The 24,551-nt window shown below is 38.7% G+C and overlaps 1 protein-coding gene across 2 annotated transcripts in view; it reads right to left on the minus strand.

Moving 5' to 3' along the window:
• Trappc3l (trafficking protein particle complex subunit 3L) overlaps positions 1-24,551 on the minus strand; it is a 64,595-nt gene that overhangs the window by 34,094 nt on the left and 5,950 nt on the right. The window contains exons 3-5 of one of the 2 annotated variants that reach the window (XM_076916503.1): positions 16,766-16,944; positions 13,565-13,662; positions 8,657-8,756 (exon numbers count right to left, since the gene is read on the minus strand). In XM_076916503.1, coding sequence (XP_076772618.1) covers positions 8,657-8,756; positions 13,565-13,662; positions 16,766-16,807 — 240 coding nt within the window. In that variant the 5' untranslated portion in view covers positions 16,808-16,944. Of the gene's footprint in view, positions 1-8,656; positions 8,757-13,564; positions 13,663-16,765; positions 17,068-24,551 lie in introns of those variants that run through there. The other variant, XM_034524919.2, reaches the window with a different exon arrangement.

Consider the following 24,551-nt stretch of genomic DNA (forward strand, 5'->3'; position numbering starts at 1 on the left):
TGCATTTGGATGATATCTAGAGTGGACATATATATGTCTATTCATGCCTTTGTAGGAAAAGTCATGCACCATTGCCACCATTAGTGTCCGCCTGGATACCCAGGAAACTTTTCTACTGTCTGTGGTCTGAATCTTTCCTTCCTTCAACCAGATTTGAGCTTCAGGCTTTCTTCCTTCAAAATGTGTCCCTTCTTTGTATACTTTTTTTTTTTAATCCCTAGATTCTTTAGTATGTGTTGTTCCTTCCTTGGTAGCTAATCCCTATATACAGTTTACATTTTTTTTTATGTTTAGAATTCCGTGTTTGAAGCATTGCATACATTTTGTGTACTGTCTCCTAGCGTTTCAACAAGGACTGCTGAGCCTTCCAATCCATGGCACTTCCGTGAAAAATGCCTTATAATGCTAGATTTCCATGTTCCTGTTAAGGCACCAGATAGCTGCTTCTGGGTAAAGCCCTCTATCTTTATCTATTATTTAGTTATTGCTGGCAGTAGAGACTGAACCCCATGCCCCATGCATGCAAATCAACGCTCTACTGCTGGGCTGGAACCCCAATCTTCATACTTCTATTGCCTCGGCAGTCTATGGCCACAGTGCTTTCCCAGCTAAAGCAGCATGGGAATGAGAGACTTCAAAAGGCTTAGGATTTTCAGCACAGACTTGGCCATGAAAGTGCTGAATGCTCACATTAGAAGCAGGATTTTAAAAAAATGTGACTGGTGTGACTTACTGCAACCTTTTCATGTAGATTTAACTGTAGTTTTAAACAGACTTCTTTTTTAAAATGAAAATGATTCAGCCTGGAAAAAGTATTTGTCTGTTATGCAGCCTCCTCTCTGGAGTGAGTCCCACCAAATCTTTTGCCCTAGAGCAGTGGTTCTCAAGCTATGGGCTGTCAAATGACAGCTTTCATGGAAGTTGCCTGAGACTTTTGGAAAACAGATATTTATATTACCATCCATAACAGTAGAAAAATTATAGTTATGAAGTATCAGGGAAAATAAATTTGAGGTTAAGGTCACCACAACATGAGGAGCTGTATTAAAGGATTAAAAAGGTTTGAGAACTACCGAGTAAAGCATATGCTTACCATAGTCACTATGAGGATTTCCTGCCTTGCTAGGTGTCGTTACTCACATTATATAGTTCCTCATGGTGAGGTGACTCCATCCACCCCCAACCATAAGATTATTTCTGTTGCTACTTCATAACTGTAATTATGCTACTATATGAACCACAATGAAACTATCTGACATGTAGATTGTCTTAAATGATCCATGTGGAAGGATCCTTCAACCTCCCCAAGGGGTCGAGACTCATGAGCTAAGAACTGCTGCTCTGGGCAGTGGTGGCACACACCTTTAATCCCAGCACTTGGGAGGCAGAGGCAGGCAGATTTCTGAGTTCGAGGCCAGCCTGGTCTACAGAGTGAGTTCCAGGACAGCTCGGGCTACACAGAGAAACCCTGTCTTGAAAAAACAACAACAACAACAACAACAACAACAACAACAACAACAACAACAAAAAACCCAACAATTGCTGCTCTAACTTGTGTCAAGTTGACAAAAGAAGCAACCAGAATATGTTATGAAAGCTTGCCTGTGCATCTTGGGTAATATCCTTGACTACAACTACAAAAATTAAACATGTAGATGATAAAGTCACAGTTTAAAAACTGAATCTATTTTAATGTTTCAGAAAATTAATTCAGATTTAGGCTATCATCTCCTTAAAGAAATAAAATGTAGAATAAAAGTGGAAAACATGTTGCTACCCTTCTCTCCCATGAGATGATGTTTCTTTAGGCCACTAGATGGCAAAATTTTAGATCTTACACACACATTGAAAGGAAGGGCTGATGCCCAGCAATGGAATGACCTTTCTGCTGGAAAATACAAAGTAAGAGAAAATAAGAGAAAGAGAGAACTCTGTTAACCTGTGAAAATTCCCAGGCCTCAACTCTGAAAGGCAGAAAAGTTCAGAGTGGATGTCAAGTTCAAGAGAGCTCTGTTTTCACCGAGCCTTCTAACTCATTCAGAGGTATCACTTTCCTATCTGGACATACATTTCTCTGGTAATTTTTTTGAAATGTATCCTTTCTCTCTCTCTCTGGAAGCAGGGCAGCTACTGTGGGTTCTGTGGGTGTTCTGCATTTCATAAATAAAGCAGAGGGTTACACACAGTGCTTGGTCTGAGAGATCAGCTAAGCAAAGCGCAGCCATGGCTTCTTTTCCTCCCTCTCCTATGCTCTCTGGGGATAAACTATGACTAAACCCATCTGAATTTGTCCTAGTTCTCTAAAACCGATTCAGTCACATTTACTGCCTGCTTCCTCTGAAGAGAGTTTAAAGGGTTAATGAGATAATGCTGCCAAAGGCCAGGTCTTTTTAATGACAGCTGCTAATTATAAGGAAAGCATCCGTGGGCGTGCACATAGCTAAAGCCTGACCTTGCATCTGTGTCGCAATGCTCCTGAAGTAAGTAGGTGACATCATCACTCTAGGTGAGAACATTTTTTTTTTTTAAACAAGTAAAAATGATTAAGAGGTGAAAACCAGGCTTTGGAAGGAAGAGGTGTCCAGAAGACAGCTGCTCTGTGAGAATGGGAAAATGTTCTTTTCATTGCTAAGAAAAAGTTGACAGGGGTGGGAATGCAACCTCACTGAGGACAGAGGAATTTACACATAACAGGATGACTGATGAGACATGACACCTTTAGAAATCAGAGTTTTGGAAAGCAGGTGTCCTGCATGTTTTTAATTTTAACTCTGACCATCTTGTGTCTAGCCTGTTGAATATTATACAGTTCGGTGGCTGCCATCTGTAGGAGACACTTTATTGCTGTTAAAGACAGAACAGACTCTCTTAGTAGGGGACACTGTGTGTGGACTTTTTTTTCTCTTTGGCTGAGATATTAATCTTTTTCTCTGTGTTTGTTTGCTTGCTCTTTCTTTCCTTTTTCTTTTTCGTCTGTCCTCTTCCTTTCTTTTTCTTCTTTTTTTCCTTCTTTTCCCTATCTTCCCTTCCTCATTTGTTCCTTCATTCCTCCCTCCCTTCCCTCCCTCTCTTTCTCCCTTCTTATCTCCTTCCTCGTGCTTCATATACCATTTTCACTTGATTCCTTTATAATCTCGTACATAGAGGCATCTCTTCTTTAATTTCTACAGAGAAAACTTTCCACCAGGTATGGCCACAACATGTATCCTCATGAAAGGGGCTGAGGAAGCCCATAACACTCTGAGTACCATGCCACGGCCCTGCCTGTTAGAGAGAAGCTCTTGCCTGAAGGCCTTAAACAACAAACTTCTCTCTTTTCTTCTCTTTCCTTCCTCCCGTCTTCCTTTTCACCCTCCTCCCTTTCCTACTGATGCTCAGTGTTACCAAGTTCCAAGTTCTGGCTTAGGCCCCAAAACATGAATGACTAAACATACACCATAGTTCATACTGGAATTGCTAGTTTTGGTTTTGGCAGTGTAATTTTACTATGGCTGACAGCAAATGAGTACGGATAACAAGAACATTCTATGTGAGACCTTTGTCACCTTAGGCACCTTTTAGAGTAACCTTCATAAATTACTTGTTAGGGTTTCTTTGGAGAATAATTTTGATTAGGAAAAAAGTGATTTCTTTCTGTTTTGTTTTGTATTGAAACAGGGTCTCATTCTGAAGCTGGCTTCAATTTCTGTGTAGCTTAGGTTGGTCTTCGACTTATGATTCTCCTACCTCGGCCTCCTAAATGCTAGAATTATAGCTTATGCCATTACATCCAGCTAAAAGTTCTAACATGGATTTATTTCCTAATATATATGCTGTCTTAGGGTTTCCATTGCTCCGATAAAACACTGTGACCTAAAAAGCAAGTTGGAGAGGAAAGGGTTTATTTGGAGGAAAGTTTTTTATTTTACTTCTACATTGCTGTGCATTACCAAAGGAAGTCAGGACAGGAACTCACACAAGGCAGGAACCTGGAGGCAGGAGCTGATGCAGAGGCCACGGGGGAGTACTGCTGACCAGCTTGCTTCCCATGGCTTGCTCAGCCTGCTTTTTTAGAGAACCCAGGACCACCAACCCAGGGATGGCACCACTCATACTAGGCCTCCCTCATCAATCGCCAATTAAGAAAACGCCTTATAGCGGTATTTTATGGAAGCATTTTCTCAGTTAAGGTTCTCTTTTTTTCAGATAACTCTAGCATGTGTCAAGTTGATATAAGGCCAGACAGCACAGAAGCCAATTTCTTTTGAAGTCTATTTCTGTTTGTCTTTCTGATTTAGATAAATATGTGGGATTGGATCCAAGGATAACACCCAGAGGAAACTAAAGGACCCCCTGTGCTGCTGCCCTATTTAGTCTGTAGCTCACTTAGATCAACAGTCAGTGTCCCCCAGTACATCTCAATGTACTGAGCACAGAGCAGATGAGCTCAAGTCTTTCAATGCATGACAGAAAATAACCTTCAGCTGTCAATAACAGGCCACAAGATCCCCAATTCTCAATTGCTTATTGCTCTTAACTGATGTTTAAAAAAAAATTTGCTAATCATGCTGTTTTAAACACGAGTATATTATATTAAAATAGAAAATATGTAGATCATATGAACAGATCCAAAGGAATAAATTAAAAAACCCAGTGTTCTATGAGCATGACTTTATAATGGAGTCCTAATCAGCTTTTAAAATCATTTTCTGTCTCAGATGTAAAGCCTAAAAAAAGTAACTTTAAGTACAAAAAGTTTTAATTCCCATGTTATATGACTTTACATGTTATTGCTGGTGTTTTGCTTTAACACTCTGGAAACTTTTTATCCCTTAGGAATATTTTATATTTAACTTTATATGCACATTTAAGACACTGAGGTGAATTCAGGTAAAGGCCAAGGGAAATCATTCCCAAAAAAATTTCAGAATCGCCTTTTCACCAATATGGCGCCAAAAGCGAAGAAGGAAGCCCCTGCCCCCACCCCCAAAAAGCCAAAGCCAAGGCGAAGGCCTTGAAAGCTAAGAAGGCAGTGCTGAAAGGAGTCCACAGCCACAAAAAGAAGATCCGAACGTCACCCACCTTCCAGCGGCCCAAGACACTGCGGCTCCGGAGGCAGCCAAAATATCCTCGGAAAAGTTTCTCCCCAGGAGAAACAAGCTTGACCACTGTGCTATCATCAAATTCCCACTGACCACTGAGTCAGCCATGAAGAAAATAGAGGACAACAACACGCTTGTGTTCATCCTGGATGTCAAGGCCAACAAGCACCAGATCAAACAGGCCGTGAAGAAACTCTATGACATTGATGTGGCCAAAGTCCAATACCCTGATAAGGCCTGATGGGGAGAAGAAGGCGTGTGTTCACTTGCCTCCTGATTATGATGCTCTGGATGCTGCCAACAAGATTGGGATCATCTAAACTGAGTCCAGATGGCTAATTCTAAATATACACTTTTTTTTCACCATAAAAAAAAAAAAGAAATTTCAGAATCACCATTATTGGAATACAGTGACTTATTAATCAAAAGGATTAGGGTAGCTCCCAACAGGAAAAACAATAAGTAAGGCTATATATGTTAATATAGTTCAGTCACAGTATTTTCTTTACATTAAAATGACTATTAAAACTATTTTTATAGTTCCACCCACCACGTAATTGGTTTAGTGAAGTTATTTTATTTTTTAAAACTTTCAAGTTTCTCAGTTGAAGAAATGCCTACCACAGAAGCACAAGTACCTGAGTTTGATCTCCCATATCCATGTGAAAAACCAGGGGTGGTAGCATGTGAGAAGTGCAGGTGGGATGACACATGCTATAATCCCAGGTGCTGTGGAGGACGAGATGGCTCCCTGGGGCTCCCTGGCCAGGTAACCTCACTGCAGAGGGAGCTCCGTGATGATGAGAGACCCTATCTCAAAATGTAAAGTAGGTAGTACCTGAAGAATGACATATGCGGTTGATCTCTGGACCTCATATACATGCACTTACACGTACATGTATTCCCATACACACATGCACATACACAGAACACTGCTGCAGGATTTTGCATATATTCTGCCAGCACACGTGGAGAGGAATTTCTTCTTCTCTTCTTGAACCTGTTTAATGGCATTGAATTCACTGTGCTGAAGTTGGAAGACAGCTGGATTCCAATGTCATCTTCATGATTCGCTAACCGTAAAATAATAGTAAACATAAAGAAGAAACAACTTTCACTTGAGTTTTAGTACTGAAAGTTTATTTCTTCATGTATGTTACTCATTTCCAACATATTCTTTCTAGAACTTGGTTTTCTTATTGAAAAAATGTCAATAATCAACTCCTGCCTTCTCAGAGAGATGCTCTGAGACTGACAGACCAAAGGCAGTACCTGCACTCAGAATCATAAAATGAGTGTTGTGTGCTAGTGTGAAAGCCACTTGTGTAAAGGGTCAGTTTCATCATGTACATAAATATCAGGGCTCAGAAGACCAAAGAAGGGGAAGCCAGCTTAGTAGGTCTGTTATGTGAACCAGATTCTGCAGCATGCCAAAGCCTCCTACATAGCTTGTGTTCTCAAATACTTACTAGATCACAGAGTAACACTAGCCCGAAAACCTGTGTCTGTGATGAAAGGACAGTGGCTAAAGATGTGTTGTTCTAAGAAAGGTGAGCTAGTCTTGGATGATCCCAAGCTGCCTTCCATACATCAGAGCTGTGTAAGATGCTAGCACAAGCACCAGATATTGGGCAAAGCACAGGAAGCTTTACTTTTCTCTTGGGAAAATACTGCTTCAGGAAATAATTTCTGATGCTGGTAAAAAACTAGTCTCTTCCACAGGGTTACATTTGGTACTGATTTGGGGCATGCCTGCTGTAAGGTTGCCCATTGTGCTGGATTGACCTCCACAAAACACTTGCAAAGGATTAGTGTTGTGGGAACGAACGAACGAAAGAAAGAAAGAAAGAAAGAAAGAAAGAAAGAAAGAAAGATTGGTCTCATTTTTTTTTTAACCTTATTTTCACAACTACATTCAACCTTATCAGGGGCCTAGCTTGAACCCTAGAAATTCAGGTCATTTGGGGCTTCAGAACTAGAACCATCTTAGACCTGTGTAACTTCTTATATTCTTATGTTAATCTGAGTCCTCAAAACTGCTTACACAAGAGTCTGCAGGTAAGACACTCAGGGATCCTGCACTCAGTTGGTTCTGATTGGTAAATAAAGATACTGACAGCTAATGGCTGGCCAGGGCCGACAGAGGCGGGACTTTTAGGATTCCCAAGCTAGAGACAGAGGGAGAGGAGAGAAAGAAGGAGATCTGAAATTCAGGAGGAGAGAAAAGACACCATGCGGGAGAAGGTGAGGGAGAGAGCATAGCTGCCATGTAGGGGCCAGAAAAGAATGGACCCAAGAGGGCTACCTGACCAGGTTCAGGGCAGCAAAGCTGGAATATAGATTTTGGTAAGTAATAACTTGGGAATATTGTGTGTGTGTGTGTGTGTGTGTGTGTGTGTGTGTGTGTGTGTGTGTGCGTGCGTGCATGGGCACATTTCATTCGGGAACCCAGAACATTGGGTCAGGTATTGAGGAACGAGCCACCACTAGGATCAATGGGATCAATTTGATAATTTAATTGGGTACTGCTACAGACCTATAGGATGAGGCAGAAAGGGAGACTTCTGAAGGCCTGGCCTGCTGTTTTCAGAGGAAGCCTGAAGACTTTAGGATCTGATCCGCACTGCCTTGCTTGTCTCTGCCTTCACTATTTCTTAGAAGCACACAGAGTCTGCTCAGGCTCCACCGATCCTCCAGTCAGTGACCAGAGGCTGCAGGCTGGGAGAATTGTTCCTTTCACAGCTTCTAAGGCTGTGAATATATACATTGGCTCCATGAAGGACTGAATCTCTGCAGCTGCTTCTAACCTCTGAGACTACCAACCTTCAAAATATGCCAAGGATGTTGTTACCATTGGAGATTTCTTTATGCAGACTGCTCTACAATGGATGGCTCCCTGATTGGCACCCCTAGGTTATCCAAGAACTTTCCAACTCTGCTGGGGATATGAACTTGGGTCCCCATGCTTGTGTAACAGTTACTTCACCAGCCCAGCCACCTTCCCAATCTCCTGTAAAACACTGCTACCAATGTGACACACATACACTTAACACTCTCACACACTCACACACATAACACACATATAGACTCTTTCATACACATATACATGTACACACACATTCTCTCTCTCTCTCTCACACACACACACACACACACACACACTGAAGTCAGTTTAGAAGCTTGGTCTTCAGTTCATAATAGTTCATAATAGTTATATATCTGTATGAAATACAGATTATGAAATAGTTATATATCTGTATGAAAATAAAAGGCTTTCCTATCATAATCTCCTCTCTCAACACCTATGCAACATATGCAGCAGAAACCTGTCTAGTCAGGATGAAAGACTACTAAAGTCAGAAAACATCTTAGTTGTTTATTGTTGTTTGTTTTGTTTTTGAGACAGAATCTCATGTAGCTTAGGCTTCCGTGGAACATACTATTTAGCACAGACTTAGAACTCACAATCCTCTCACCTCAACCTCCCAAATGGTAGTATTATAGGGATTATAGATATACACCCTCATACTTGACATGTTTTCAAGACACATTGACAGAACCAGAAATGCATTTACCTGGGCGATTATGTCGATAATTTCTGAATAACTATGGCATCTTCTCACACAGGATCGAGCCAAAAAATCTTCCACCAGCCGTGTTCCAATGTTGTAACCCCTGTGGATGAAGTAAAGTATGATTTGCCTGATAGATAACAAACTAGGTCCAATGTAACAGGTCAAAATGTTTTAGGTAATGGTGTTGTGTGTGTTCTGCAGACCACAAAAGCAGAGATCAGCATATCCAGGAAATATTAATTAGTCTCTGCAAGCAGAAGAGTCTAATTGGAGGTGAGACTGGCCCAAACCTGACTGTAAATTCAAAGAAGGATGCTTGCCTGCAGCCTAATATTTCTCATTGTTAGCTATTGTGAAACACAGCAAGATCCTTGCTAACTTCTGCTTGCAGGTGTGACCCTAGATACTCGAGTTTCTCATAGTGTATTCATCACGGCAGGGAGCTACATTTATAAGAGAAGCTGAGTTAGGAAGAGGGGAAGGAACTAGAGAGCTATATATTGCTGCCACTAAAGGTTTCAGCTCTTAAGTTTCTTAAGTTTATCTCCCTTTCTCTTTCCCCTGTCCTTGTCTCCTTCCTTCTCTCCACCTCCTCTCTCTCTCTCTCTCTCTCTCTCTCTTTCTCTCTCTCTCTCTCTCTCTCTCTCGTGTGTGTGTGTGTGTGTGTGTGTGTGTGTGTGTGTGCAGAGGTTGGCAAGCAACTTCATAAAAACACATTTTTTACTCCATAGAAGCTGGAATGATAGGTCCAAGGGAAAGTGCATATTTACCATATTTACCTAATACTAACTCCACCCAAGCCACTACATCTACAGTAGCTAAAGTAAGATTCAGAAAGCTAGGCTGGAGACATGGCTCAGCGGTTAAGAGCACTGACTGCTCTTCCAAAGGTCCTGAGTTCAATTCCCAGCAACCACATGGTGGCTTACAACCACCTATAATAGGATCTGATACCTTCTTCTGGTGTGTCTGAAGACAGCTACAATTTACTCATATAAATAAAATAAATAAATCTTTAAAAAAAATTCAGAAAGCTTTCACTAGGGTATCATATCATAATGGAATAAGTGGCTAAGATGGCCCAGAAGCCCCAGCAGCCTCGTTGAACGAGACACCTTGAGGAACTTAAATTTCTAAGAAGGACACCAAGAGATGCCACAGTCTTTGTCTTTCAAGAATCTCTAATCCAGTTACAGAAATAAGACCTTAAAATACAAAGAAAAAGGAATATTGTTTTTGTAATCATTAGCCAAAAGGCCTTTACTTTCACATCCATACAGAAATAGAAAAATGAAACCATTTAGACAAAGCAACAGGAAACACAAGAAAAATCAGAGTTGGTATTTTCCAAGACAATAGTTGTGCCTTGTAATCTAAAATGCAGAAGATCTCTGGTAGCTTGGCAGTTACAGAGAAATGGATTTGAGGTCAGAGTCCTTAATAATTCACCAAGTACAGTGATATGTACTATTTATTAAGAGCGGGCCATCTGTGCAGGAGAAAGAGATGGCTCAGCCATTAAAGGCTAGGCTCATAACCACAAAGGTAAGAGTAGAATATCTACTCCAAAAGACAGTGGAACAGGGACCTTAAAAGAGTCCAATATTTGTTAATTATTATAATACATAAGCTCAGCCATAGGGCAGATGGATGAATCGTGTGCATACTGTAGAGACACAGCTATGTATATATTTGGCTTCCACCAAACGATACAAATTTATATGTGTATGTACAGTGTGAAATGCTCTTAGAAGCTATTCAAAATACTCAAATGTGAAACCTTTTTTCTTAAGCAAGGCCTTGCTATAGCATCTTGAACTTTATTCATTGCCTACTATTGCATTCTTAACTGTTAAGCTATGCACTCAGTTCACCAAACATATTTTTATTTAAATAGGGGAGTTTCTTTGCCTTCTACAGCTAATTCACAAAATCAGGCAAAATCAACTAACAGAAATCAAATAATTTGGGATCCTTTCTGCAAATGCTATATCAGACATTTGTGTCCCAGGCATAAGCAATGATGTCAGCTCTCATGACCTCAGGCAGTTTGTTCATTTGAGAAAGGAAAAAAAAGGAGTTTGCTTCTTTGCAAATGCAATTATCAAGAAGTGCAATAAAACTATGTGTACTATACCTAGAAAGAATCCTCCCAAAGAAGAGTATAAGCACATACCAATAGAAGACAAGAAGAATTTAAAACTTTTTTCATGCTTTCCCTTGCATTGACTATCTCTGCTCCTGGAAAAACACCCCTTTTAATGGACCCTTTTTAATACTCTTAAAAACATAAGCTCAATTTTCCCTTCACCCTACCTGAATAATCTTATAACCCATATATAATTCCCAGTCATTATTATGCTATAGTGCTTTTTAATGTCCATAATTAAGGGGTTTAAAAACTCTGGAGCTAGGACAGCTTAGATGGGAAGGGCAGTTGGCAGATGGGGAGGGAACAGGTTGTTGGATTTGGTCAACAAACCCACGATGTATGAAAAAGCTGTAAGGAAATCTGAAACTTGATAAGCCAATCCAAATATATGATTATAGCCTGTCTGTGGAGTCAATAAAGTACCTGCTATGCACACATAAAGCTCAGGTCACCAGCATATATGTGAAAGCTAGGCATAGTGGCATGTGTCTGTAACTACCACCAGGGGAATGGGAAGATCTTGCCAGCCAGCCAGCTCTGACCATCTGTATTCAGTGAGATATCTTGCCTCAAAAAAAAAAAAAAAAAAGTTAAGGTGGAGAATTGACAAGATGGCTTAGTAGGTAGAGGTGTTTGTGCATAGGCCTAATTACCTGTGTTTGATCCCCAGAGCCCATAAACTGGGAGAATTGTTTCAATTCTCTAAAGTTGCCCTCTGACCTCTACATACATGCTGTGGCATGTGCATGAGAGCACACATGCACCCCCTCTCTCACACACTATACTCTTAAATAAATAAACAATTTAAAAAACAAGTTTAAGAACAACATCACATGTGGGTGGCTTAAACTGTTCCCAGGAGCCATAGGTTTTTAAACAAAAATCTCAGTGCCAGGGTTGGGCTACCTTGCTATGAGTTGTTGGTCACAGAGGTCCATGAAGTCCTAAAAAAAAATACAAGCAATTGCTACTGCTATTCATTTCCCATCAAAACTAAGATATCCAAGCCAAGAATTATTGCTATGCATCTTGTTTGCAAGACAGATAAATCAAGCTAGCACTGGCCTAGAAGTTTCCTCCCTACTGGCCACAATCAAGAGTACTAGGTGTTATGCAGGCTGCTGGGAGAATTGTCATTGGTGGTCTTATTTAGCTGTGGGTCCTGTGAACAACAATACTGACCAGCCAGGCAAGGTGAATAAACTCATGTGACAATGGCAAGTCTGTTACGTGGTAACCACTCTCTGACTAGATTTGATGACCTCTCCATGAGAATAAACTCATGTCTAAGACTGAAAACCCACTCAGAAGCCTGTGGCTGGAGAGATTCTAGACCCTATTAGCAACTACAGTTGCTGTTTTGCTACATGGACATGATGAACATATCAAATTGCTTCATAAATAACCATATATTCGTATTTGTATAATAGTGCCACTGCTGGGTTTGGTAAGAGAAGCTCTCTGTTGTTGTTAGCAATGGCTCAGGTATACTCTAAACAGTGAAAATAAATGATCATTGAATGCCCAGCCAAAAGTAGGGCCTCATTAACACTCATTTCAAGACTTAGTGGAAATTGAGGGTGAATAAGTGGAAAGAATGTAAGAACTGGAGTGATGGGGAAAGATAAGGAATGCCAACATCTGGGCTTGAAGTGAGTTTTGCACTCTCAGCAGCTGTAACTAACCACAGATTCATTTGTACAAAAGTGGACCAATCAACACTTGTTATGAAAGGGGGAGGAGCTCCTGGAGTCCCAGTCTTTATGCAGGTAATGGTTGATGAAAGAGAGAGAGACATTTTGTTCAGTGGCGTAGCCACTTGGTAAGGTGCTCATTCTTCTGTAAATAATTCCAATGAAACTCACAGGGTATACAGAAGATATGAAAGCAGAGGTGGGGCTAGGAGAGAAAAGGAAGGGAAGGAGAGGAACAGGGGCAAGGCTAATGGGAGTACATATATCAACGTACACTGTGAACACATATGAAGGAGTCAGTGAAACCCATTATTATGTGTAATACACATATGCTCGTAAAGCACTTAAAAATGTTAAAAAATGAATGATAATATTGCCATAATTTGATGATCATATACTTGCTTGTGGGACATTAGAAGGTTGGATATAATCTGAAAGAGACTTCAGTAGTGAAATAGAAAGGAAAAGGAGCTTTATTTATAAAAAGGAGAGGTTGAGTTTTCCTATTAAAAAGCTTTTTTTAAAAATGCTCAAGCAATAAAAGTACTATACAAGAAAAACAAGACAAAACAAAACAAGAAGAAAAGAAAACCCCCGTGTTTCCATCGAATCCCTCGTACATCGGTCTTCTAACTACTGTTAGTTTTCTGCTTGTTTTCTTGTTTATTGCATAGCCTCCCAAAGGCCACTCCTGCTTATGTAAGGAGTTACATATTATAAATCACAGTCTAATTCACTGTAAGGAATTGTGAGAATTCAAAATGAAACTGTATATCCCTCATCTTACTAAAAGAATGACTTTGCTCCACCACGTTGGTTGCTCTTAAGTGACTTAACAGAGGAATCCTGTCTTACCGGAGGAAAGAGAAGTCTATATTTGACAGATCTAGATAAAAATCTAGATCTATTGGTTAAGCTGCGTTATAAGAAATCATTTTTCACTCTCAGCTGTGGCTTATAGAAGCCAGGAGGAGCTGGTGAAGTGAAGTAAGCCATTAGAAATGAAAATGCAGTGATATCAACAAGCAATAAATACTCTACAGCAATGAGAATGCCACTTACATTTTATCCAAGTATTTGTTCACATCTTCATCTTTTTCATAATCCTTGCATAGCTGGGCAACCAGAGCTCCATAGGTGAGCACAAAAAGGTCTTTGTTCTGTAGAGGAAATGCGTATGGTTTGTTATAGGCAGCTATGGCAGAATATCATGTGTCATTTATCTTTAATCTATGGGTTGGAATCACGCTCAGAGATCATTGGTTCACCTTTCTCACCCTCGAACGACTGTAACAATTTGCACATTTGAGCAGTCATTTGCATTTACCAACCTTGCTGGGCTAGGAGAAGTGTATGTTCTCACATGAGAACATCGTCATACACATTTGTAACTATTGCATACTATGACGTGCTTTTTAACGGGGAAAAGGTTTCTTTACTACTAATTTCTCATACAATTATTGTTATTTTAGGTTAGCTTATGGTTCCCACTGCCTGTTTTCAGTTGGAATGGATAACTGAAGAGGCTCACCATGAGTCTGCATAGCCTCTTATGAGTCTTAGATCTGCCAAGAAGGACTTTAGGGTGTTCCCAACCACAGTAGCAAGCCAGATGGAATTCGTTTTGTTTTTTTTTGCTTAAAGAAAAGAGGGGCATTTTATAGGAGCCAAATATAAACATTAATTGCTTCTTTTAAAAAAATAGAACTTAAAATTGTGTTCTAATTTTAGAGTGAATTATAAGAAAAGAAGTCCAGTAATGCTTCATTTAGAAAATAAAAAAAAGAGAGAGAAAAAGAAAAAAGAAAAGAAAGGAATCAGAAAAGATAATTTGATTTACCCATTAAAAAAGTCTGTCTTGCTTTCACCAGGAAATAGTGCCCATAAAAGGGAAAGAAGCCTGGTGAGAATATGTCCCACACTGTCCATCCTACAAACTAAATGAAGGACTCAGAGGACACAGCAAGCTGCCAGGCATCAGGATCCAGAAGAACTCGTCCAACTCCATGTCCCAACTCTACCACAGAGTTAATCACGGAGGTCCACGTGAAGGGAGCAGACTGCTGCTGAACTTGTTTCATACATAGTATTAGATTTTTGTAAGAGGTTAATATGGATTTCAGGGTAGGAGGGCCATCCTTAGCTCTACCATAAAGTGTCTTAGCTTCATAAATAGAGGAGCAAAGGCCAGATAATGAATGTATGGGTTCATGTTTTAAATTTGGATGTGAATGGCTTTTAAAAAACAATAAAATTATTATTATTAAACCAAATAACTTCTCTAAAACACCATGACTTTTTTATACAAATAATTCCAAAGTTAACCCAATTCTGCAGGGTCCCCACTGGGGGACATCTAAATGAAATGTGTGGGTTTATATCATAACAAATATGTCTCCTTATCAAGTAGAAATATTATTGTTGATAATTTTTAAGAGAATCTAAATATTAGTTATTACATATGGGCCCAATTTATGTGGAAATTAGAAATAAATGTCAAAGGTATATGTAACATATACTTTATAAACTAATTTATATTACATGTTAGTTTGTATTATAGTAATATATAAAATATTAGTAATATAGGAAAATATTAGTACTTTTACCAGGAAATAAGGAATGTAAGTAAGAGACATGAACAAAAATAATGTTAACCTAACACTGAGGGTCACTAATTCTCACTTTTATTCCTGTTTTTCAAGAACCTCAACACAAAACACACCAAATATCCATGATTTATAAATGAAGCTTCTGCCTAGCATAGAAGAAGCCACAGCAAAAAACAATATTACTATGTACCAGTGCTGTAGATTAGAAGTAAACAAATGGGAATTAGGGGGAGGGGATGGGAGGATAGCAAGGGGAGGGAGAGAAGGAGAGAAGGGGGAAGGCAGGGAGAGGCAGAGGAAGGAGGAAAAAGAAGGAAATGAGGAGAGGAGAGGGAGGAAGAGGAGGAATGTTTTCATTCTATAGAAAGAATTTGTTCAGAGGAGAGAGAAGAAATTGTGCCTCTTCTATCTCTCACAGCCTTGAGTCTCAGGTACTCCTTCTCACATGGGATATACTAATAAACCTTGAAACATGGTTATTTCCTGAGTTTTAAGTACATGTCCAAAAAAGGTCCATTTTTTTCATCCTGCATCATGACCAGAGATTATATTTTCAACTTCATATCTATCATATCTTCATAGGTCTCACATCCATACTACACATCTCAAGAAATATCAACAGGAATCTTTATGGTTTTAAAACAATAAAATCAATCACTTTCAATGTATAAATAGAATTCCAGTAATTATTTTCAATGGTTTTGTATACACTAGTATAAAAACATTTTAACTGTTGTGTGTGCACATGTGTGTAGTGATTTAGGCACAATATGAATTATGTATTATATATTTGTGTCATTTGATAGATGACAGACCAATTGTTCAAGAGTCCAGGATGCAAGATGGAATATTTTTAGGCATTTGTGACCGTGGCACACACCAGGTTGTCAATGCAGCCTTCAGAGCACAGGAATAAAATCACCTAATAACATTAAATTCCCATAAGTCCCTGAGATTATTAATACAGCATTAAAATAGAACCCTAAGTTTTCCTACCTGTAACATTTGCATTACTGATGCTAGGGTGAAAGGTTTAAAAAACAAACAAACAAATAAAACAAAACCAAAAAACCAAAAAAAAAAAAAAAAAAAAAAAAAAAAAAACCCAAAATTATTGCTTCAATTTAAATGTGCCAAAAAAAAAAAAAAAAAAAAAAAAAAATCTTAGCAATAAGTGAATTTGGAAGATATAAAAAGGACAATGGCTCATGCCAAATACAAACACATTTAGTACTAGGCAATGTATTTTTAATGACAATCTTTTGATTCCTAGTGTTTTGACAATCTTTTCTTGTTCAATTTATACATAATCAACTTTACATTTTATTTGCTTTTTAATATAACCCGAAATATAAAGAATTGATTAATGGTCTGATATTTTATCTTAGAGGCAAAAGGATTATTTGATACCTTTATTTAAGTCATCCATCAGCAAAGAATACCTTAAAACTGATTTAAAAAAAAAAAAACTGATCACTCTGCTACACTGTTAAGAGATGCTTGTAACTATTTCCAGAAGGGCCATTCACTAAACATCACTTTTGCTTCACTGAAACCTTCTACATGTAGTAGCATCACTTCCCCCAGACACACAAAACATCCGTCAAGAAAACATTTGCTGAAAGAAAGAAGCAAGTTGGCAAAAAGGTCTTACTATTTTGTGATATTCTGGCCTTTTGTGCACAGGACGAGACATCTTTCCTGGTGGGTGAAAAGATCTTCAGTTCTTTTCTTCGGTCTGTGACTTAGATACATATCAGTAGTCCTCTCCCATCTTTTGTCTTAGCAAGTTCTTCCTTGCTTTGATGCACAGTGCTCTCTACTGCCTTTGCTCTTTGATGAATGGAAGAGAGAGAGAGAAATGTGAACAATGCTTTATATCTCTGTAACCTGCTGCTGATCCAGGAACAGCTTCACTTGTAATCCAGGCCCATAAAAGCTCACAGTGTGTGTGAAGTCAGTCCCAAAGCACCAAGATACTAAAAATTCTCTAGCCCCAGGGAGTTGATGAGTGGTGTTTTGTTCTATTGCCAAGGCATTGTTTTAAAATCAGGAACAGAAACCCTCGCAATCCAAGACAGATCTAAATGTTAGCATTATTCACTTCTGTATTGATTGTTCTATGAATCAGAGAGACAGGATCAGCAATCTTTAGGCACTAAATCCTGAGTTTAAATCTGATCAACAAATGAGTTTTACATTGTCCCCGGAACAGTGTCTGCCCCCATCTTGTGGGTTTCCAACATTCAAATATATTTAGAATCTTGTCTTTAAAAGATAAATTTCATAACACCCATCAGCAATTTTAACGAGTCCTAAAGCAGATATTTTCTTATAAAGCTGTTGCGCAGAATGGATGCTCTGCAGTTTAATAATGTATAATGATTCTGGCAGAGAGAGTAAGTAAGCCCTTATCTTTCTTTTGATAGTTTCTAAGCTATTGAATTCTCTCTTTATCTATGCAAAAGTACAGATATTTAAAGTTTAAATAAGAAATCTCATCGTGACAACTGCAGGGTGTGGGATTTCAGAGCTGTTCCAGAAATAGACATGAAAAATTCAGTTGAGAAGGCAGTCTTCTACTGCTTACATCTTGAGACAATTAGTCCTATTGGTTCTCGAACACTCTTCCTACAAAGCAAAACCTGGCAAGCCCTTTGAAGAAGAGTGGGGCACAGTTGAAAGAGCCTTGGATGGTTGACAAGGCTCCAATTCAGTTGCCAGTCTCCTGATTGCTGGCTGTGTGGCCATGGGTAAGCCACTTTATTGCTCCATGGCTGTTTCCACATCTGTGAAATGGCAGTAGTAATATCTACCCTACAGAATAATTTGACTATCAAAGAGATGATATATACTGTAAAACGCATTATAATGCACTACATAAAAACTAATTACTGCAGGCTGTTCTTACAGGTGGATATATGGGATCAAATTTTATACCATGTTAAGTATTTCCATACTTGTTTATGATCTATGAAACCATGGTCTCAGGGAAAAATCAGTTTTAATTGGTCTGGAGATTTGACAGCTTTTTAGGGGTAGACTAATGACTTATATTTATAACTTTATAGCTTACAGTGTGATATTTCATTATTTGTATTATTTTAATTCAACTACAGTCATTGAAGTAACCAGTATAGTATTCATTGCCATTTTACAGGATAGGTATATAGAATAAAAAGACTAAAAAAGCTTTTCAAGCTCATCTGGATAATAGGAAACAGAACATTTGCAGATTCCAAACCACCTCCCTTTTATCTATTGTATACACTCTAATGTAGTTGATAAAAAAATTTTTAGAAGTAGATTCTAAACAAATAACGAATGTGTAATTGATAGCATGTAGCCAATTTAGGGGGTGCAATTTGGAATTCAAGGTAAGAGATCCTGAGCAGGAAAAGTAAATGTGCTTGTAGAGGGGGGAAAGTGGCACTGTAATCAACAATAATACAAGATCGTAGCTATATTGTGGTCATATCAAGGCCACTACAGAGCTTCAAAGATATCATGGGTATTGTTCTGTGTACTGAATGCCATCTGTGGAGACCTGTGGGGCTTTGGTCTGGCCTGGGCGTCCAAAATGTTGTGTTCTCTGAAGGGGATGAGGTGGTTAATCTGCTGCCACTGCTGCTCCGGAGCGGCTTGACATTATGCGGTAGGCCAGTTTGGGCAGGGAGGGGGAGTCAGATCTAGATGAGATACTAGGTCTCTTCCACAACTGCCTCTGCTCTGGAGTCTTTGTGAGTGGCTAGGAGCTATGGTTGGAGCTATTGAGCAGGAAGTGACTAAGGTAGGCTTGAGTAGCTTACAGCAGCAAAAGCTTTGAAAGAGAACTTATGACAGGTGCTCTCAGATGATCTGATGAAATAACTCTTGTGCTTTATTCCTTGTGGACAGGATCTTATATACATTTTGGGGTAGGTTGGTGTTTATAAGCAGATGCTTTCTATTGGCTTGGTCTGAGATGTTAGGGATGCCTCATCTGCATGTGGAGGGGTTTCGGGCACTGCCCTACATGGCTGATTCTCATGGTCCTCTCTATGGTGTATCATGGTCATATGTTCCAGAACAGAAACCTGGTTAGGAGTAGATGAAACATCTACTGTCCTCAAGTATGAGGATACCAGGGTTTCTGAATCCACTCTGCCTCACTTAGTTTTCTAGCAGGGTCCACTGTTCCACACATGGGTGCCTTTAAAAAGGTGCAGCCTAACCTTTGATCCCTATACTCAGGAGGCAGAGGCAGGCAGATCTCTGTGAGTTCCTGGTCAGCCTGGTCTACAGAGTAAGCTCCATGACGGCCAAAGCTATGCAGAGAAACCTTGTCTCAATAAACCATAAAGAAAGAGAGAGAGAGAGAGAGAGAGAGAGAGAGAGAGAGAGAGAGAGAGAGAGAAGAAAAGAGGGAAAAGGAAGAAAAAGAGATAAAAGAAGGAAAAAAGAAAGAAAAGGTAAATGAAAGAAAAGAAAGAAAAAGAAAGAAAGAAAGAAAGAAAAGAAAAGAAAAGAAAAGAAAAGAAAAGAAAAGAAATAATGGAGGTGAATCCTTCCAGACCAACAAGGCTCTTTGCTGGCCAGCAGCCCACCAGATAGGACCCAGCACCTGAGGTGGACACTGCATACATGACAGGTACACAATATAAATCTTAGACAAACAGCTATAGTCACTGTCACTTGGGCACCAGTTTGCTATTTTTCAGACTGCAAAACAACCTCTTTCAACACTTCTTAACATCTGTGTGCACTTGTGTTTCCCAGGACCCTTCTTTTTGTTTAGAAAACATCCTTCTCTCAAACAGAAAGCATAGTTTGGTGCTTTAGAAGGTAAATGATTAACATTTGCCCTGGCACTAGAGTAGGGAAGAGAATTGTGTCAAAATAATGCCCACGTGTTGTGTTTCTAGTTTTAGTAAGAATCTTTAAGCATAGTAGAATAGAATTTGGAGCTGGGATTAAAAGAAAGAAGTATCCTTTGATTGCCCAGCTGTCAGCCACCACAAGTAAACAGTGTCTTGGATCACACCTCTACCCAGGTCCTTTTGGGGGCAGTGGAGCAATTGAGTAAAGACTTGAGAAAACCCTAACAGAGTTACTTACAGCAACCAAAGAACGTATACAGGGACTTGTTTCTTCTTGTAAGTCTTTTGTAGGACCTAATGATACGGTACAATGGGTAACAGTATAAAGGAAAAAGGACCCTAGTTGAAATTCCCAGTATCCTCCTAAAATGCCAGGCATAGCTACAAGTACTCAGAACCCCAGCACTGGTAGGCCAAGACAGGCAAATTCTGGGAGATCATGGATTAGCCAGCCAAGCAGACCCAGTGAACTTCCAGTTCAGTGAAAGACTCTGTTTTATAAAGTAAAGTGACAAATGATAGAGGAAGACACCAATGTCTTCGCCTGGCCTCCACTCATGTTTCTTTTCTGTGTGGGTTTTAACTGAATTTTGATCCAAGTGTATTTATGAAAGAAAGGGTTATGTGGTCACCAGAGTCACCTAGGAGAGGCATAGGCAGGGTAACAGAACACATGTGATATTAAAGTGAAAGGAAAATATGGGGGTACAAAAGATTAAGTGTGGGTGGGGAAGGGGTAAGCGGAGGGTTAGCCCAAATCCAGTGCACACAGAAATGCTGAAAAGGATCCTGCAAACCACATCTTTACAGATCTGCATCAATGAAGCGCTTATCCAGTAGGGTTCAAACAGAGCTCTTCTGTGTCCTATGCAGCTTCCATAAGGAATGCTCTATCATTTTTATCCCCATTTCATCATATACAGGATACTGTAATGAATGAGTTAATAATCACAAAAAGGATGTGGTATGTGCTATCAAGCTTTGCTGTACATGGTTCAGGCTTTGTTTTAAGACATAAAGCAAGTCTGAGCTAGCTAAAATATCCAAAACTTGCTTAAATCCTATTTTTTTTCCCTACTTAGTGCTCGTCACTCTGTGGACCTTGGTATTTTATCATTCCTATGCATTTGTTAAAGTTCCATGTATGTTCGTATCCATACAGAATATGTAACAGTACATTTAACTTTATTTTATAGTGGTATCATGTAGCATGCACCTCACACCCAGAACTTTGCTCTCAAAGGAGTTTGTTGAGGTTCATCCACAGTCGTACCTGTCACTGTAGACGATTTATTCACACAGATTAACATCAGCCCAGCGAGTCTTTCTTGAAAGAACCAGTAGTAGGTTAGTTAGGTTTTGCAGCCATACAAATTCTGTCATGATAATTCCTCTCTGTCAGTGCAAAAGCAGCCATCTCCATATAAGTAGCAGATATAGCTATTTTACAATAAAACTTTACTAATAAGCACCAACATTTGGATTTCATTTAGTTTTCATGTCACATATTTTGCATTTTAAAATGCAAAAGTCATTCTTAACTCATAAGTCAGACAAAACAAGCAGTGGCCAATTTGGCTACCATGCTACATGCTAACCCCACCTCTGCAGTATGCCATTGCCTTGGTTTCTGAATCAAATTCCTTGTTATTGCATACTGATACTGAGATTTCCTTGGTGATTCTCTGGGGATGATCTTAGAAAATATTTATCCTCTATTTTTTAGGCTATAGAACATTATGTATCTTTTAGCAATCTGATTTAGGCATGACTTGCTAAATTTATTCTTTTTATCTTTTATCTACTATCGCTTATTCGGTCACTTGTTAGTGTTACATTAAAAATCTCCCTGTGAAATAATTCTTTCTTATTATTTGGCTGGATATTCCACTTACATATTTTAAAGTTATGCCATCATGGACATACAAGCTGACACTCCTATATTTTCATAATGCAGTGTTTGTACTTTGATAGAATGTGCAGGTAGTCCTTTAAATAACCTATATTCAGTCTCTCCTTCTAACGTTATTCTTCACAGTGGTACATGCTTCCATATCTTTGTTTTTAAGCTTTGTATACAGTATAGTTTGGGGAAGCTCACTTGTAAGGAGCACGGCTGTTTTTAAAACAGTACACGAGCAGGTTTAAACCAGCTCTGGTATGGTGGTTAAAGATGTGTGTCAGGCTACCTGGGTCCTAATTTTAACTCCTCCATTCATCTGTGTGTGGTGCTGGGCAAGTTCCCTAAACTCACCAGATCTGAAGATTGGATTACTTAGGAAATTCAGTGTTCTTAACACTGTGCCTAGCAGACAGTAAACATTCAGTCACTGTTAGTGCTTCAGATATTTTTAAATCATTTTTATTGATCATTTATACTATAGATTTGTCTTTTCTCCTTATTATCCTGTTTGTCTTTATTTATTTGTCTTCCTTGCCTATAAAGATTCTCTTTTTATTCCCTTTGTGTTTTAAATGATCTTTACATGGGATATCTAGTCTTAGTGATCATACTTAAAATGTTTATGGTTTATTGAGACATATTTGATACACAGTTTGATAAGTATTTAGACCAAGTTTTTTTTTTAATCAATGTAATTAACACTGTTATCTCCCTGTTCTATGTTTATCTATCTGGTATCTATTAATTACGGAGCCAAATAATAAGCTATTAGTATTTCCCCTATGAGCCAGAGGTCAAAGGCCAGAGCCTTAACCTTATGTAATGCTCACATACTGAGTTAATATTTTCTGCCCTAAATCAACCATTCCCAGGTTGCAGATGTATAGGGATAATCTCTATGCCCCAAAGCCCACTAGATTTATTTAAAAGTCAAGCTTCACTGTTCTCCTGGTGTGCTTTATCTTTCTCACAGATATCCCAGTAAAGGTTCTGGTCTAGGCTTTCTCTTCCTTCTCTCACCTTCTGACCCAGTTTGAAACTTCCTGGCGTGACCTTGCTTGGCATTCCCTGACCTGGTGTCCTGGGGAAAGAAAAAGAATAAATCTTTCTATAGCACTGGCATCTCTTGTGCAACTCCAAACACTGTGGGCAGAAAAGGATGCCTCTCGAAAGTTTTCTAGTTTCTTTATAACTCCTCTCTTTTTATCCCTTTTTTTCCTGTTTTTCCTCAAAAAGCACCAATCTATTTATATTTTCTAGAGTTTATTGTTTTGAGACAGGGTCTGTCTATGTAGTCCTTGCTGCCCTAAAACTCACTATGTAGACCAGGCTGTCTTTGAACTCACAGATATCCACCTGCCTCTGTATCTGCTTCTTAAGCCCTGGGACTAAAGGCTTGTGCCCCATACCTGACTATATTTTCTAGAGTTTTGTATAAAGAATATCATACATAGTTATTTTTTCAGTTTTTCATTTAGAAATGTATTCTTTATATACATACACACACATATATGTATATGAATATATGTATACATATATATGAATATACGTATACATATGTGTGTATATATGTGTATATATGTATATATGTATATATATATGTGTATATACACATATATACACATATATATACACCACAATTTTCCAAATGGACTTGACATTTCTGTCACCAGTATGTGAGAAATATTGCTTCTTCTGTGTATATACATATATGTATATGTATATACACATATATACACACACATATGTATGTAATTTATGGGAGAGGTAATATTGGATATATACCAGCTTGTTAATTCAGTCATATGGTGATGGACATTTGGACTGTTTTTAGTTTACAGCTTTTATGAAGTTTCTAGGGATATTTGGGTATAAGTATTTACATAAATATATGCTTTCTTTTTTCTATTAACAAATAACTGGGAGATACGAACATTATATGGTGTGGATAGATAATCTTTTAAGAAAACCACAATTTTCCAAATGGACTTGACATTTCTGTCACCAGTGTGTGAGAAATATTGCTTCTCTGCCTAGCTTTTTTCTTTCCTTTCAGGCTTCATATGTCTTTCATGTCCTCAGTTGCTTTTTGAACTATATTGTCTGTCTGTCTGTCTGTCTGTGTTGTGCTTTCTCAGTATACTCTCTCAGTTCACTAATGACGTGTTTTAGCACACCCAGCTGAGGGTTTGAGAATGAAGATTTATAAATCCAATGGACTCCCATTTACATAGAAATTCTATGGTAAAGAATTATTGGGTAAGCAGCAAAGATAACTTCCATGTTTGATCATTTCATTTATTTAAAGCTATAAAACTATTTGAAAAGTCACATTTCATGTAACAAAAGAATATCATAAAAACAAATTTCAATTTAACTTTTATAACAGCATATAGCAACACTCTACTGAGAGATATCTCTGTTTTGAGGTAGTTCCCTTGTTCCTGGCTTCCTGGTTTTTTTTCTTTAAAAAAACATTTTGGGACCTCCTAGAAGTTTTGGATTCCTCTAATATTTGATACTTTACATTTCTCTGTGTTTTGTAATGCTTTGTCTGGAGAATCTGTTTGCCACTGAGATACGAGTGTCTCTGTTTTGCTTCCTAGACTGTGTTATGTGGTGCTTAGCATTTTCTGTGGTACAAAGTGGTGCATTGAAAACTGGAGGTAATCTGCCTG

Source organism: Arvicanthis niloticus, chromosome 20, assembly GCF_011762505.2.
Source record: "Arvicanthis niloticus isolate mArvNil1 chromosome 20, mArvNil1.pat.X, whole genome shotgun sequence".
Taxonomy (NCBI): domain Eukaryota; kingdom Metazoa; phylum Chordata; class Mammalia; order Rodentia; family Muridae; genus Arvicanthis; species Arvicanthis niloticus.